This window comes from Etheostoma spectabile, chromosome 21 (assembly GCF_008692095.1).
Source record: "Etheostoma spectabile isolate EspeVRDwgs_2016 chromosome 21, UIUC_Espe_1.0, whole genome shotgun sequence".
In the NCBI taxonomy this organism is placed as follows: Eukaryota; Metazoa; Chordata; class Actinopteri; order Perciformes; family Percidae; genus Etheostoma; species Etheostoma spectabile.
This window is the reverse complement of record NC_045753.1, coordinates 5407322-5420813: the sequence shown is the minus strand read 5'-3', so window position 1 is coordinate 5420813 and position 13492 is coordinate 5407322. Positions and strand designations below refer to the sequence as shown.

General features: G+C 39.7%; 1 protein-coding gene across 7 annotated transcripts in view; it reads left to right on the top strand.

The window, feature by feature from the left end:
* exoc6 (exocyst complex component 6) overlaps positions 1–13492 on the top strand; it is a 74117-nt gene that overhangs the window by 41380 nt on the left and 19245 nt on the right. For 4 of the 7 annotated variants that reach the window (XM_032502855.1, XM_032502854.1, XM_032502858.1 and 1 more), the window contains exons 13-20: positions 2518–2589; positions 3486–3583; positions 4414–4519; positions 4844–4953; positions 6348–6459; positions 7290–7424; positions 8488–8667; positions 9415–9444. In XM_032502855.1, the coding sequence (XP_032358746.1) occupies positions 2518–2589; positions 3486–3583; positions 4414–4519; positions 4844–4953; positions 6348–6459; positions 7290–7424; positions 8488–8667; positions 9415–9444 (843 nt within the window). The remainder of the gene's footprint in view (positions 1–2517; positions 2590–3485; positions 3584–4413; positions 4520–4843; positions 4954–6347; positions 6460–7289; positions 7425–8487; positions 8668–9414; positions 9445–13492) is intronic. The other 3 variants (XM_032502857.1, XM_032502856.1, XM_032502860.1) reach the window with 1 other exon arrangement.

The following is a 13492-nucleotide window of genomic DNA, read 5'->3' as shown; positions in this document are numbered from 1 at the left end:
TTGTCAACCATTAAATTAAAGGCCAACAATTTTGTTGTTATTTTTTATGAAAGAAAAGTTAAAAAAAATCTCTGATTCTAGGTTCTTAATTGTGAATATTTCTTAGTTGTTGTCACTCCTCAGTGACAGTAAACTGAATATTTTTGAGTCATGGACACAACAAGACATTTCAGAACGTCATCTTGGGCTTTGGGAAACACTGATCAACATTTTTTACCATTGTCTGACACTATATGTATATATACTGTATATGCGTTTATAGACCAAACAACTAATTGAATAATTGAGAAAATAATCAACAGTTTAATCAACATAAACATTATAGTTAGTTGCAGCCCTAAATGCACTTATAATGACTAAAAAGTCATGTCATATTCACATATAGCATGGATCAGAACATTGTACATGCAGACTAATAAAAAACTGTCCAAACTGGGGATATCCCTTACTGCCACTGCTGTGATTTGCTGCTGTGTAGTCAAGTCCCCAGCTGATTGTTGGTGTGTGTGTATGTGTGTGTCTGAGTAAACAAAGAGGCAGGCGGCCGCTGCTTTACGTCAAATCTCAGGCTGTGTTCATTTGCTCTGTTGATTTACACTCTCCTGTATTTGGCAGGATCCTTGTGTTAGTGTTAAGGGACTCGACTGTGCTACTTTCAGGGTCATAAATCACTCACCTTTCCAGAAAATTGGAGTCACTTTGTCGGTGTTGATTGACCCTTGCCTAAGCCCCTCCCCCATTAGTTACTGTTGCTATGCCTGTCAAGCTTTCTACAATGACAGCTGTGGATTTGTCTCTTAATATCACAGTCATTTCCGTAACAATAAAGCTATGTCCCGAAACTTTGATCGCCAATTCACTATTTCCTACATAATAAGGAATAGAGTTAATGAGCATCATTTCACTTCATTACTCACAGGGCTAGGATTGCACAGCTGCATTGCATTTTTTGCACCGATCAAATTTGACGCTAAAAGTTGCAAACATACTATGGACACTTCTCTTTCCATTCTCTGGTAGAATTTAGTTAGCCTGGCTCCGCCCTCCTACGTACTTCCGCTCAATTTTCATTAGCCTTCAGTACTCTATCTGGGTTTGTGGTATATTTGCGGGTTTTCTCCAGTCCATATCTTTGGCGGTCCAATCAAAGAACAGAGGGAGGGGCTGAGAATGATGGCGTTGAGGTTGTGCGCTAGTTTGAGTTGTAGTTTCTGTAATGGCGGCGGCAAAAGATGAAAGCAAAGCCTATTGGTTGGTTGTGGCAACGCTGCCGTATATCCAGAAGTTAAAGCCCGAGCAAGAACAATATTTGCTGAGTTTTCTTGGTGGCCATGATGTCGAGGCCTTCCTCCCCACGGGGCTCTGGAAAAGTTTGATTTTCCAGCTCGCTCCATTAGTGGTGAAGGAGTTGGCTAAGGCAAACGCTAGCGATGCTAAGCTAACGTCATAGGTGGACTAGCAATCTGGCAATTCTGGCAAACACCAGAAGGGCCAATGAACTCCTGGGCTTGAATGGGCCGCTGGAAAAAAGAATAACAATGCGGCAACCCTGGTGTTTCAAACTAGTTTGACAAAAATTGGGACGACTGTATGGCTGCAGCCTGGAGCCAACGGTCTACTTTTCAAAATAAAAGCTCTGGTCCGCTATTTCTTCGCACTTTGGTGTTCTGGGTGTTTGTTTGTTGTACAGTTACAAGAATTTCTATTCTATTCTAAGATGGTGCCATGGAGGTTTATTTGAAGAAATGCGTATTATTTAATTATGAAAGCCTTTGAGTTCACCTTATGCTGCTTGTGCCGTAAACTCACATGAGCCTGGTTTTTGCAATAATAAAGCAGTTATGACGGGGTCCCAGCCTCCAGGCACCAAAGCATAACATTGGGAGGCAAATGTCAGGAAATATCGAGAGGTGGGCAACGCAAGGTCTCCTCAGTACGTTGCCGTTGCAAATATCCAAGAGCCCTAAAGGATTTTTGACAACCTCTGGTTGTACACTTGTAAAACATCAACCCTGTTGTCCATAGTCAATCTATGAACAATTATTTTAGGAAAAGCTGGGCTATTAGACTATTTGTGCTGCGGTGACGTCACTTGAATGTTATAAAAAGTTGTAGGATCATAAAGACAAATAAATAAATAAAACAAAATGAATCTCACAGATATATATTAATCACACACACCAATGATTGTAATTAACAGTTCTATATAGTTATATATATATATATATATATATATAGAGTCATTCAGTGCAAAAATAAACATACTGAACAAAATAGTTTTTATTTACCAAAATGGCGCCTGATATAGTGAAAGTTGGAACTCTAATACAAATAGACCTTTTCTATGTGGATCGAATGACCTATATGACTATGCAAAGGTAGCCAATGGATTCCTACTGTAGGCAAACTAGTTAGCCAGCCAGGCTAACATTAGTCCCTTAAGACATACACACTGATTTATCCATGCCATGCAACTTTTGAATGTTGTTGCTGATTACGATGTTTTGTTATTCCCAGTCATACTGCGAGGACCCAGACCTGGTCCTGGAGCTGAAGAACCTCATAGTCATCTTTGCTGACACGCTACAGGTTGGTTCAGAGCTGTACTTCATTTGAAACATCCTGTGACTCTGAAGGCTGATGTCTGTGTTTTAGGTTACTTATTGTTTTCCACATTGCACTGTAATATCTAGTGAATATCTATGCTCACTACAATATTAAAACACCACAATAAATTGCGAATTTCTGCCACTTAGCAACCAACAAGTAACGATTATGAATTTTGCAAAATGGATTATGCCCCGTGCGCTGATGTGCACTAACGTGCAAGTAACGATATTGAGTTGATATATCTTGCACCCCTCGATATAATATTGTGGAACGTGATATTACAATAACGATATTGAGTCAATGTATCTTGCACCCCTCGATATAATATTGCGCAATGTGATATTGCAATAACGATATTGAGTCGATGTATCTTGCACCCCTCGATATAATATTGCGCAATGTGATATTGCAATATCTTGCACCCCTAGTATAATGCCCGCCCTGACAATCTGATTTGTCCAAACAGCTCTGATTCGAGCATAGTTGCTCCACAACGGATCAAGTCCAGACCAAACTTCCCAACCTCAGATGTTGTGGGCAGGGATACGTTCTGCTGGCATTCAGGCTATGGCAGAACTGTAAATCACCATTAAATCCAAATAAAATGTTCCTCTTATCTGTGAATTAAGCACGCAACCCGTTTCAACTCCACCCCTAAAAGAATCGGAGTCGAGAATCAATAAGGACCAAAATCGAAAGGAAGAATCTCAATTGGAGTCAGAATTGTTCAAGTCAAAAACAATGCCCAATACTGTGGGCACAGCAAAAAAATGACTGCGTAGTGTCCGATTGTGGTTTTTTTTATTCAGCCCATGAGCACTGAGGCTGACACCCTTAACTCTCTGCATGTGTGATGTCTGTGTATGTGTGTACAGGGTTATGGTTTCCTAGTGAACCGGCTGTTTGACCTGCTGTTTGAGGTCAGAGACCAGTACAATGAAACTCTGCTGAAGAAGTGGGCTCTGGTTTTCAGGTGGGTTTTGTTGATGTGTGTGTGTGTGTGTGTGTGTGTGTGTGTGTGTGTGTGTGTGTGTGTGTGTGTGAGTGTGCGGTGCGTGTGCGCGCGCGCGCGCGTGCGTGTGTGTGTGTCTGTGTGTGTCTGTGTGTTTCTATAGTTCCATTTCCGTTCTTCATATACAAGATATTCACTTTAAACCAAGCAAGTAGGTGTTTGATTGTGTTTATTTTGCTTAGGCAATATAGGCTGGGCAATATATTGATATTATATTGATATTGATTTATGAGGCTAGATATATCATGATGTGACACAACGGTGTTGTAACATTATGGTAAAGTGATGCCATTTTCCGAACTTACCAGGCTGTTCTAGCTGTTCTATTATTAGGTATAATATATTTATCCAAAATCTCTACATGTAAATATTTTGTGGAAGCACCAATTGTCAACCCTACAATATCGCCACAATATCGATATTGAGGTATTGGGTCAAATATATAGTGATAGGGAATTTTCTCCATATCATTTAGCTCTACTTCCTGTATAGCAAAGACAATTCACCCAATTAAAAAAAACGTTTCTTCAGAAATTTCTCTCTCGAACACGAACATGACAGATATGCTGTGGAAGTTGACATCGACGTCTGGTTGAATATGATACTTTCTAAAATGTTTTTTAATGCAGAGATAGGTTATCAAATACATCGTCTTGGTATGAAATATGATAACAATTGAACTAACTGAATTTTTTGAACATTTATTTAACAAAGAGAGTTATTCTCAAAAGTCTAATACTCGTACAAAATATGTCTGTGTGCACTAAATTGGGTTATATTTTTCCTCACAGGGAGATCTTTGAGTTGGACAACTACAGTCCCATCCCAGTGGAGACAGAGGAGGAATATAAACTGGTAGTCAGCCGCTTTCCCTTCCACGATGCTGAGATAGAGAAGGTAACAAGTTCAAGTACCATAGACTCACAAACCCATAGATCCAAAGCAAGACTACTTCTAGTTTTAGTTACTTAATCGTGCTTGTATATAGACACATACAAATAAGAAAGCTAGAAAGTTGGTTCTTAGCAGATATTCATAAAAAAGGCAAAAGATAAACATACACACCTTTCACCCTCTCTTGCCTTCCACAACATTTATATTCACAGAATTATAACCTTGGACGCATAGGAGACTTGAAATTTTTACCCTGGGTGTATATAAGATATTAATGGTAACAATCTAATACTGTTGTTTTGTGTGTGTGTGTGTCTGTGTGAGCAGCAGGACTTTCCAAAGAAGCTGCCAATGTCCCAGTCTGTCCCTCAGATCTACACGCAGGTCAAAGAGTTAATATACGCCAGCCTCAAGTTCTCGGAGTCATTACACCGGAGGTTTGTCTCACAGAATGTTTAGTATGGCTGTGTCCGGAATGAGTCACTATTCCCTCTTTAGGGAGCTAAACGTGGTCAGCTATTTTCTCTGTGGTGTCCGAATTGTCATTTAAATTTGTGGAATACATTTTAGGGTACTTGTTGTTTCCAACAATGCACTGTAATATCTAGTGAATATCGATGCTCACTACAATATTACAACTATATCCCGGAATGCTGATTGGACTAGGGCAAAGCGAAACTACTTAGCAATTAGGGGTGGGAATCCCCAGACGCCTCCCGATACAATATCATCACGATACTTATGCCATCATACAATATTGTTGCGATTATAAACATATTGCAATATTCTGTGATATATTGCAATTTATAACTTTTTTTTCCAACTTCAAATTTTTCCCAATTTCAAATGACGTCCCCAAAAGGAAATTTTGTCAACATCTGTTTTATCTAAAAAGATACATTTCTCTGTTTGTTCATATCACTTCAATTTTATTGCTGCAATATGGGATTGTCAAGTAGACAAACTGACCAACACATACAGTATATAATAAAAGATCCATACTTGTATCGTCACAGTATATACACGAAAAATATGGCGAAGATACTATGCTGTATCAATTTTTTTACCCCCTTCCTACTAGCAACCAACAAGTAACCTAGATTCATAATTCATAAATTCATGATACAGCTTTTAAATTCATTGTTATGTAGGTAAGGCTGACATAGCAACTGTTGTGGATGTTTAATTTGCGCGACAGCAATAATGTAACTGTTGGCTAGGACTGAGCCCGTTCCTACATGAAATCGTTTTAAAAATTACAATTCCATTTTTTATTGGAATCATTTGAAAAATTTGGTTTTAAATTGGATCAACAGTTCCAAATTTAACAGGTGCAAGGTTTGGTTTCCGTAGAGACCACCGATCTTTAAGGCACCTGTTGTTTTGCAGCCATGGAGCACAGTAAGCTGTGCTCTAAAGTGTGCCTTTATTTTGCATTGAGAAAAATTGGTTAAACTGTAAATCACCAATATAACCAAATAAAATGTTCTCTTGTCTGTGAATGTGACTTGTTTCAACTCTATCCCTCAAAGAATCGGAATCAGAATTGTTCAAATCAAATCAATGCCCAACCCTACTGTGTACTGCGTAGTGTCCAATGTTCTTTTCATTCAGCCAATGAGCTCACTATGTAGTCCGCTACATAGTCCCTGATACAGTGAGAAGGTAGCAGTGAAAGAGTGAATGATTCTGGACACAGCCTGCATGTTCACTTTCAGTATGTCGAGGTGGACACTTGAACCTTTTTACACTTGACTGACTTTTTGCCTCTTTGTTGTGAAACTGTAGAATATCTGGACATGTTGGATGTAAACTTTGTTTGTGTGTCCAGTTCAACAGAGATTGACGACATGTTGCGGAAATCGACCAACCTGCTGCTCACAAGAACACTCAGCAGCTGTCTGCAAAACCTCATCAAGAAACCTCACATAGGACTTACTGAGGTAACACTAATATAGTTACTGATCACACACACACGGCCTGCGAGCCTTTGCTGCATGTCATTCCCCCTTCTCTCTCCCCTTTACTGTCTTCACCTGTCCTGTCAATAAAGGCCTAAAATGCACACAAAAATATTTAAAAAAATAAATAAATACAGTCCATTTACACACACACACACACACATCATAAGTGTCTGTATCTCAGGAAGAACAGTGGTCTTCCGCAAAGTCCTTGGTTGGATCCCTGTTCCCTATAGTCTTCATGTCGTAGTGTCATTAGTAGGGCTAGATATCATTAAAAAATTTTCTATACTGTAACCGATACCAATACAGGGACTTTGATACCTTTTTTTTGTTCAAACCCCCAAAAAACTTTAAGATTACACGTTACGGCACACATCTTTTTATTTATTTTTCAGCTCCTACTACAAGAGCCCCGTCTCTCTCTCTCTGTGTAATGTAGAGTTCTTCCTGTGTGTCTCTGCGCCGTGTAACGTTAGACAGCCAATCACCAACATTATAAGATCTTGGCAGAAGCATGCTGCAGGCTGATTGGCTCACTGACGCTGATTGGTTATTGAATGACGAGGCATTTTTTTGAAACTCTACACTTTAGAGACAATTCGGTCGGTGCCTATAAAGTATCAAATTTGGTACACAGATCTGGTCATTTGGCTGGATACAGACCCCCAAATTGCCCCCTATGGCTGTGGCGTGTGCTTGTGAATGTTTATCGTTCCTGATGAGCAAAGTGCTGTATAAATGTACTTCATTTACCTTGTAGAACCAAGAATGTAGTCATTTAGTCTGAAGTTGTAACCTTCTTTGTGTAGCTGGTGCAGATCATCATTAACACCACCCACCTGGAGCAGGCCTGCAAGTATCTGGAGGAGTTTATAACAAACATCACCAATGTCTCCCCTGAAACAGTACACACCACAAGACTCTATGGCTTGGCCACGTTCAAGGTAAATGTGGTTTTGTCTTTGTGTTAATTATACCATTTGCTGCCATGCGTCTTGTTTCTGCTTTTCTGACCCAACTGACCCAAACCATAATCCGAGTGATATCTCAATCATCATTACCATCAATTCAAAGTGCTTCACAATTCAGGATTTACAGGGAGGTGGTGGTTTGAATTTAATGCGCCCATATTCTGCTCATTTTCCGGATAATCTAATGTATTTAGAGGTTATGTCAGAATAGGTTTACAAGGTTTCATTTTCAAAAAACACCATGTTTTTGCTGTACTGCACATTGCTGGAGCTCTTCTTTTCACTCTGTGTTGAGCTCTCTGTTTTAGCTACAGAGTGAGACCTCTCACTTCTGTTCCATCTTTGTTGGGAGTCGCACATGCTCAGTAGCTAGGTGAGGACTACTAGCCAGTCAGAAACAGAGGATGAGGGCGTGCCATGCTAGCAGCTAGGTTTGTCTCTGAAGTAAAGGCTGGACAACAGTGGAGCTGTTTGTAGCAGTGTTTTCTGTTGGAGATGGTTACTCCCTTTGGGGGTGGGGGGGGGGGACTTTGGGCTTTTTCACTTTGTAAGCCTATAACGTGCACAAAAAAAGATATTTAACACAAAAAAAGAAAGGGAAAAAGCCAAAAAACATAATTAAAAGTAACAAAAATTAAATTCATTTTAATGCACCTTTGATTGAAATTTCACAGAAGGCTTTGTAGACTCAAACAATGTTTTACTGCAAGGCTACATCTCCACCTGATCATATAACCCTGTTAGCTGTCTCAGCTAAAATTGTGTGGATGCCTGGTCAGAAACATGCGGGAGGTATGAACATTCTCACCGCCATTTTCTTCTTTTATAAATACAAGTTTGTGCGAAAAATGGCGTATGCAGGGCTTTTGTCCGTACGCATCATACATACATTACCCCCTGGAAAAAAAATACATACAAAAATATGCCTGGTGTGCTAATTACAATTCCTTTTGTCTATTCCTAAATTACTATAGTTACAACTTTATTTAAAACTGTATTTAGTCCCATTAAGGGTCTTGTATAATATGTTTTCCAGGATGCTCGTCACGCTGCCGAGGGAGAGATTTACACCAAACTCAACCAGAAGATCGATGAGTTCATCCAGCTAGCAGACTATGAATGGGGTATGGCTGAGTCGGACGGCCGTGCCTCCGGGTACCTCATGGACCTGATCAACTTCCTGCGTTCCACTTTCCAGGTCTTCACACACCTCCCGGTGAGTCTCGTCCCCCATCCGCCAACCTGTGATCCATTGAACTTGCCACTTTTCACAGTGGGACGTTGTCTTCTTGACTTTTTAGACCCATTTTATCTGCTTTCAAATTGCGTGAGGCAGTTTTGACGTTGAGTTTGTCGATTTTAGGGATGTAATCATTCCTTTTTTTCAGTTTTCTTTCCATTTTCCCTCAACCCCAACTGTTTTCTGTTTTGCACATGTCCATCACATCCTTATTAAAATGTGTGTACTGTGTGAAAGTGAATTGTTTTACATTGGGAGGTGAAAGTTGAACTGAGTTTGTGTTTTGTTGGTCATCTGTGCGTATGCATAGTAACTGGGCTGTTACTGACTCGTAAACGGCTTTTGCGCATACTGACAGCAAGAGACATTTGGACTTGGTCAGTAAATGTGTTTTGGCAAATATAACAGCGCAGTCACTTACACTCTGTCGTTCACTTGCCTGCTCTTCTCTCCATCATCTCTTCTCATGTCTTGAACCGTTTTCCGTTTTTCAAGAATGTCTCGTGTCTCCCCATCCTCACCTCCTGTAATGAACAGCGCCGTGACTAATTTGCTTTACTACCGGTTTTATTCCTTGATTATTTTGACTTGTCAAGCATGCAAGATATCTCTTGAATTTACCTCCTCCTTTCCATTTATTGTTGCCACATTTCTTTTCCTGTCCTTTCCCTCTTTCCCTCTCCCTCCTCCATTTTTGGTTGGTTTGGGGGTGTTTCTGCTCAGAATAACAACAATGACCATGCGTCGATGTCGGTGAGTACTCCTGCCTGGTTGTTACAACACTATGCTGCCATTCTACAAGGAGAGGGGAGATACACAAAGCATGCTTATGTTTGACTGTGGAAGCTCCACTACTTCAGGCTTGTTGGTTATTCTGGCACCTGGTTCTAGCCCAGAACATGTTTTAGTTATTGGGTTTTAGCAATGCATCGTCCATAGAAACTTTGAGTGAGAAAGGACCGCAGCTGAAAGCTTAAGCCAGAGGGGAAGATCCTCTAAAGACCGCTAGATGCTAAACTATAAAGTCAACCTTTATCTCCACAAGATGGGGTTTCAGTGGCTAAACTGTCAGAATCAGAGAGGAGTTCATTGCCACAGTGGTTACTCTACGTAGAATTTGGCTGGGTGATGGGTGCGGTGCATACATACACAAACAAATAAGCAATAAATACAGAAACAGACAAAATAGCTGTATGCTGTGTCTTGCTTATATGGGCGTACTTTTTGGGGGAGGCATGATTTCAGAACAGGTGTAGTTGCTATGAAATACTTTTTTAAAGTCAGGCACAATAGCAACTGTCATCATGGGAGACAAAGTAATCTCAACTCAAAGGGCCCTATTTGAACGATCTAAGCGCATGGCGCAGGTGCGTTAAGGGCTTGTAGAAATCCACTTTTGCTAGATTAACGTTGGAAAAAAGGGTCCTTAGTTCAAAAAGGTTGTACTTAAGGTCCTAATTAATCATAGGTGTGTTTCGGGCGTAACATGCAATAAACCAATTAGAGTGTCATCTCCCATTCCCTTTAAAAGCCTTTAAAATACCTTGGTGTATTGCTATTATGATGGCAGATTTGTTAAGCAGGAAGAAGAAACTGATCTGCTCCTGCGTGAAGTGAAGTGAAAGAGCACAAGCAGATTATTATAGATTGCTATAATACTATTTCACATTGTAATGTTTTTATTTTTTAATCTTTTTCATGTGTGTGTGTGTAACAAGCATAGTGTGCACTGTCCACGAGCCCAGGTGCATTTCAGTAATGCGCTGTAAAAATAGCAATGAATGCTGCGCTATTGACTTTAGACCAGGTTTTTGTTGGTCAATGGTGCGATCACTTTCTGCTGCCGCATGATAGCAATACGCCCAGAATGCACCTGGACACACCTTCCTGTAAGATTAGCACGCCCATGGGTGCTAGGGGTGGCACGGTTCAAGGAAAAACATCTGAACCGTTGGGCTCGCTTGTCTTGGTTTGGAGCGTGTGTGCGTCACACGGTTACACGGTTACATATTCTTCTGTTTTATTTTTTAACAACTGAACCAATGAAAACCTGGTTTGATGTAACTTTAATGCTATACAGCCCCTAACCAGTCTCAAGTTGTGGTTTATTGAAGGCTTCGTTTCCCTTGTCTACGCTAAAACATCCAGCTGGCATTCTGGAGAGCATTTTCAAAAAGCGTAGTTTTGGTTGTCAAAAACAGTTACTTTGGGTGGATGCAAGGCCAAAAAAGAGTTTTTGTAATTCAGTTTTTAAATTTAGCAGACCTAGTGACTTAGACCTTCTGTGGGAAAGCCATACACGGCCTTTCTTTTTGTCGCACATCTGTGTGTGAATGGTCCCTGAGTTGGCTAACAGTCTTCGCAAAGTCAGAAATTAATCAACCAAAGTTGTCAATAAACTGAGATGTAATACCTGCTCAGAGTGAATGGACAAACCTTATTGCTGCCACACTATGTATCACTGCTGTCTGTCTGCCGGTCAGTTGTCCGCATGATGGATGTTAAAAGGGATGTTGTGGAGCTCAAACAAAGGAAAGTCAAATATTATTCTTTTGATTTTGCAAGCTGAACACTCACATTTCTTACATCACGCATCTGTGACTCTCAAGGGTTCAAAGAACAATTTTGCAAGGTGCAATCTAGATATATAAATCGATCTTATATCAAGATATGAGACTAGGTATTGTCTTAGATTTTGGATATCGTAATATGGCATAAGTGGTGTCTTTTCCTGGTTTTAAAGGCTGCATTACAGTAAAGATGTATCATTTCCTGAAGTTACCAGACTGTTGTAACCGTTCTACTATTTGCCTTTACCCACTTAGTCATTATAGCCACAGTGCTCATGACTATTTATCCAAAATCTCATTGTGTAAAAATTTTGTGAAAACACCAAGTGTCAACACTACAATATCATTGTGGTGTTGATTTCAACCTATTTGTATATAAATATCGTGATATTTGATTTTCTCCGTATGGCCCAGCCCTAGTGCCATCAGTGATTTCTGTTTTTTACTTGCATACCTTTGATTATGGCAATTAACTGATTGTCTAAGACTTCCGGCTGTTCAATATCCTTGACTTTTGGGCCACCACATCATCCCTGGGTTTAAAATTTTGTGCATGAGTATCTGTGAGAATGGATTGTGTTGCGCTGCAGTTCTGTTCCTGTTTACCACAAACACTAACTGTAATTAACAGATGCATTCAAAGATACTGTTAGCGTTTCAAACACTTGAGTGGTGGTATACATAAATTATAGCATTTCCATTGTTTCAATTTGGATAAAATAGTTAAAACTTATAACTGCTTACAAAAGGAGCAAAGTCAAGGTGGAACACCTCAAGTAGTCGAAACGCTCACAATCCCTATTTACTTAAATGTGTATTAGCTTATTTGATGCCTTACCTGCATGTGTTGGTCAATATGTGGTTTTGGTTTTATGTTTTGCATAAAACATATATACTGGAAAATGAATATCACTGTAAATGGTCTGATAGCTTCTGTGTCCCAATGATAATTCAATTAATAATTGCACGTTTTAGCAGATATCCACAGTAAGGTGAGAGTTTGTGACAAAAAAATCTCTTAAAAGTAAAAACTGTCCTGAATAGTTAAGAAAAGTTTTCTTATGTGTGAAGATTTTCATTGCACCGTAGCTTATTATCAGGCTTGATCGGGAGCTGGGAACCAAAATATCTATAACTCAATTGCACTCAAACCCATGTCCGCTTTTAATACCATTTGTCAAAAAATCTTTTTATTTACTTATTCCAGTTCACACAAACGACATTTGCTCACTTACTCCTTAGCCTTACTTAGCCATGTCTAACCTTTACTCCAATGCATAACGGTTCTTTTATATAAAGTATCAATAATCAAGTAATCAAGTAACTGGGATGTTATTTCTGCAAAGACTTGAGGCTTTTGAGTCTTATCCTGTCATTTCTCAATACTTTGAACATAAATACATTTCCATTGTGTTCGGGTGGCATCAGAAATTTCAGTGACAAGAGACTCAATCTGTATCATCTGAAGATGATTAGATACCACTAAGGCTGAGTGATTTTTGGGATCTGGGGTAACTGAAAACATAAATAAAATCAATAATAAAAATTTGTCTTCATCTTATTCGATGCGTCACCCCTCTTTCACTCGAAAAACTGCACACATGAGAGATTCCTGCTTCAGAGACAGAGCACTAATCACTAATAAAATCATAATAGACAAACGTCAACAACCTTTCTACCACAAAGCACCCACTTGCACTCTCTTACTGCTTTTGTCTATGTTTTATGTGCATTGCGCCTTGCTTCTCTGTTGATAATTCATTGCCATTGGCTATTGCTATTTCAGTTTGTATCAACATTATGCAGGATATCAATACAAATCACTGCTTCGAAAACTTCATGCACCTTGCTGTCTGCACTTTTGGTACCGATTAGGATTAGGGATGCACCAATACAGATGCCAGCATCTGGTATCGGTCTGATGCTGTGCGCATGTGCCATTTCTTGTTATGTTAAAATAACTCCCATACTACCACACTCGATACCACCTCATAGCAACGTGACATTAACGTCTCTGTCGAGCAGGTATAGGCAGCAGAAGAGGTGCAATGCCAACCGTTAGGAGATTTTTAAAGAGGCTCTTACCCAATACACATTTGCACTTGACGTCAGACATTGTTAGTCGTTAATAAGACTGTGTGGTCTTCTCAGTGTACTCGAGCCCAGATAGGAGATTGCTAGGCGTCATCACAGAAACTAGAGGTGTTAAAAATAATCATTGACGCATTGCA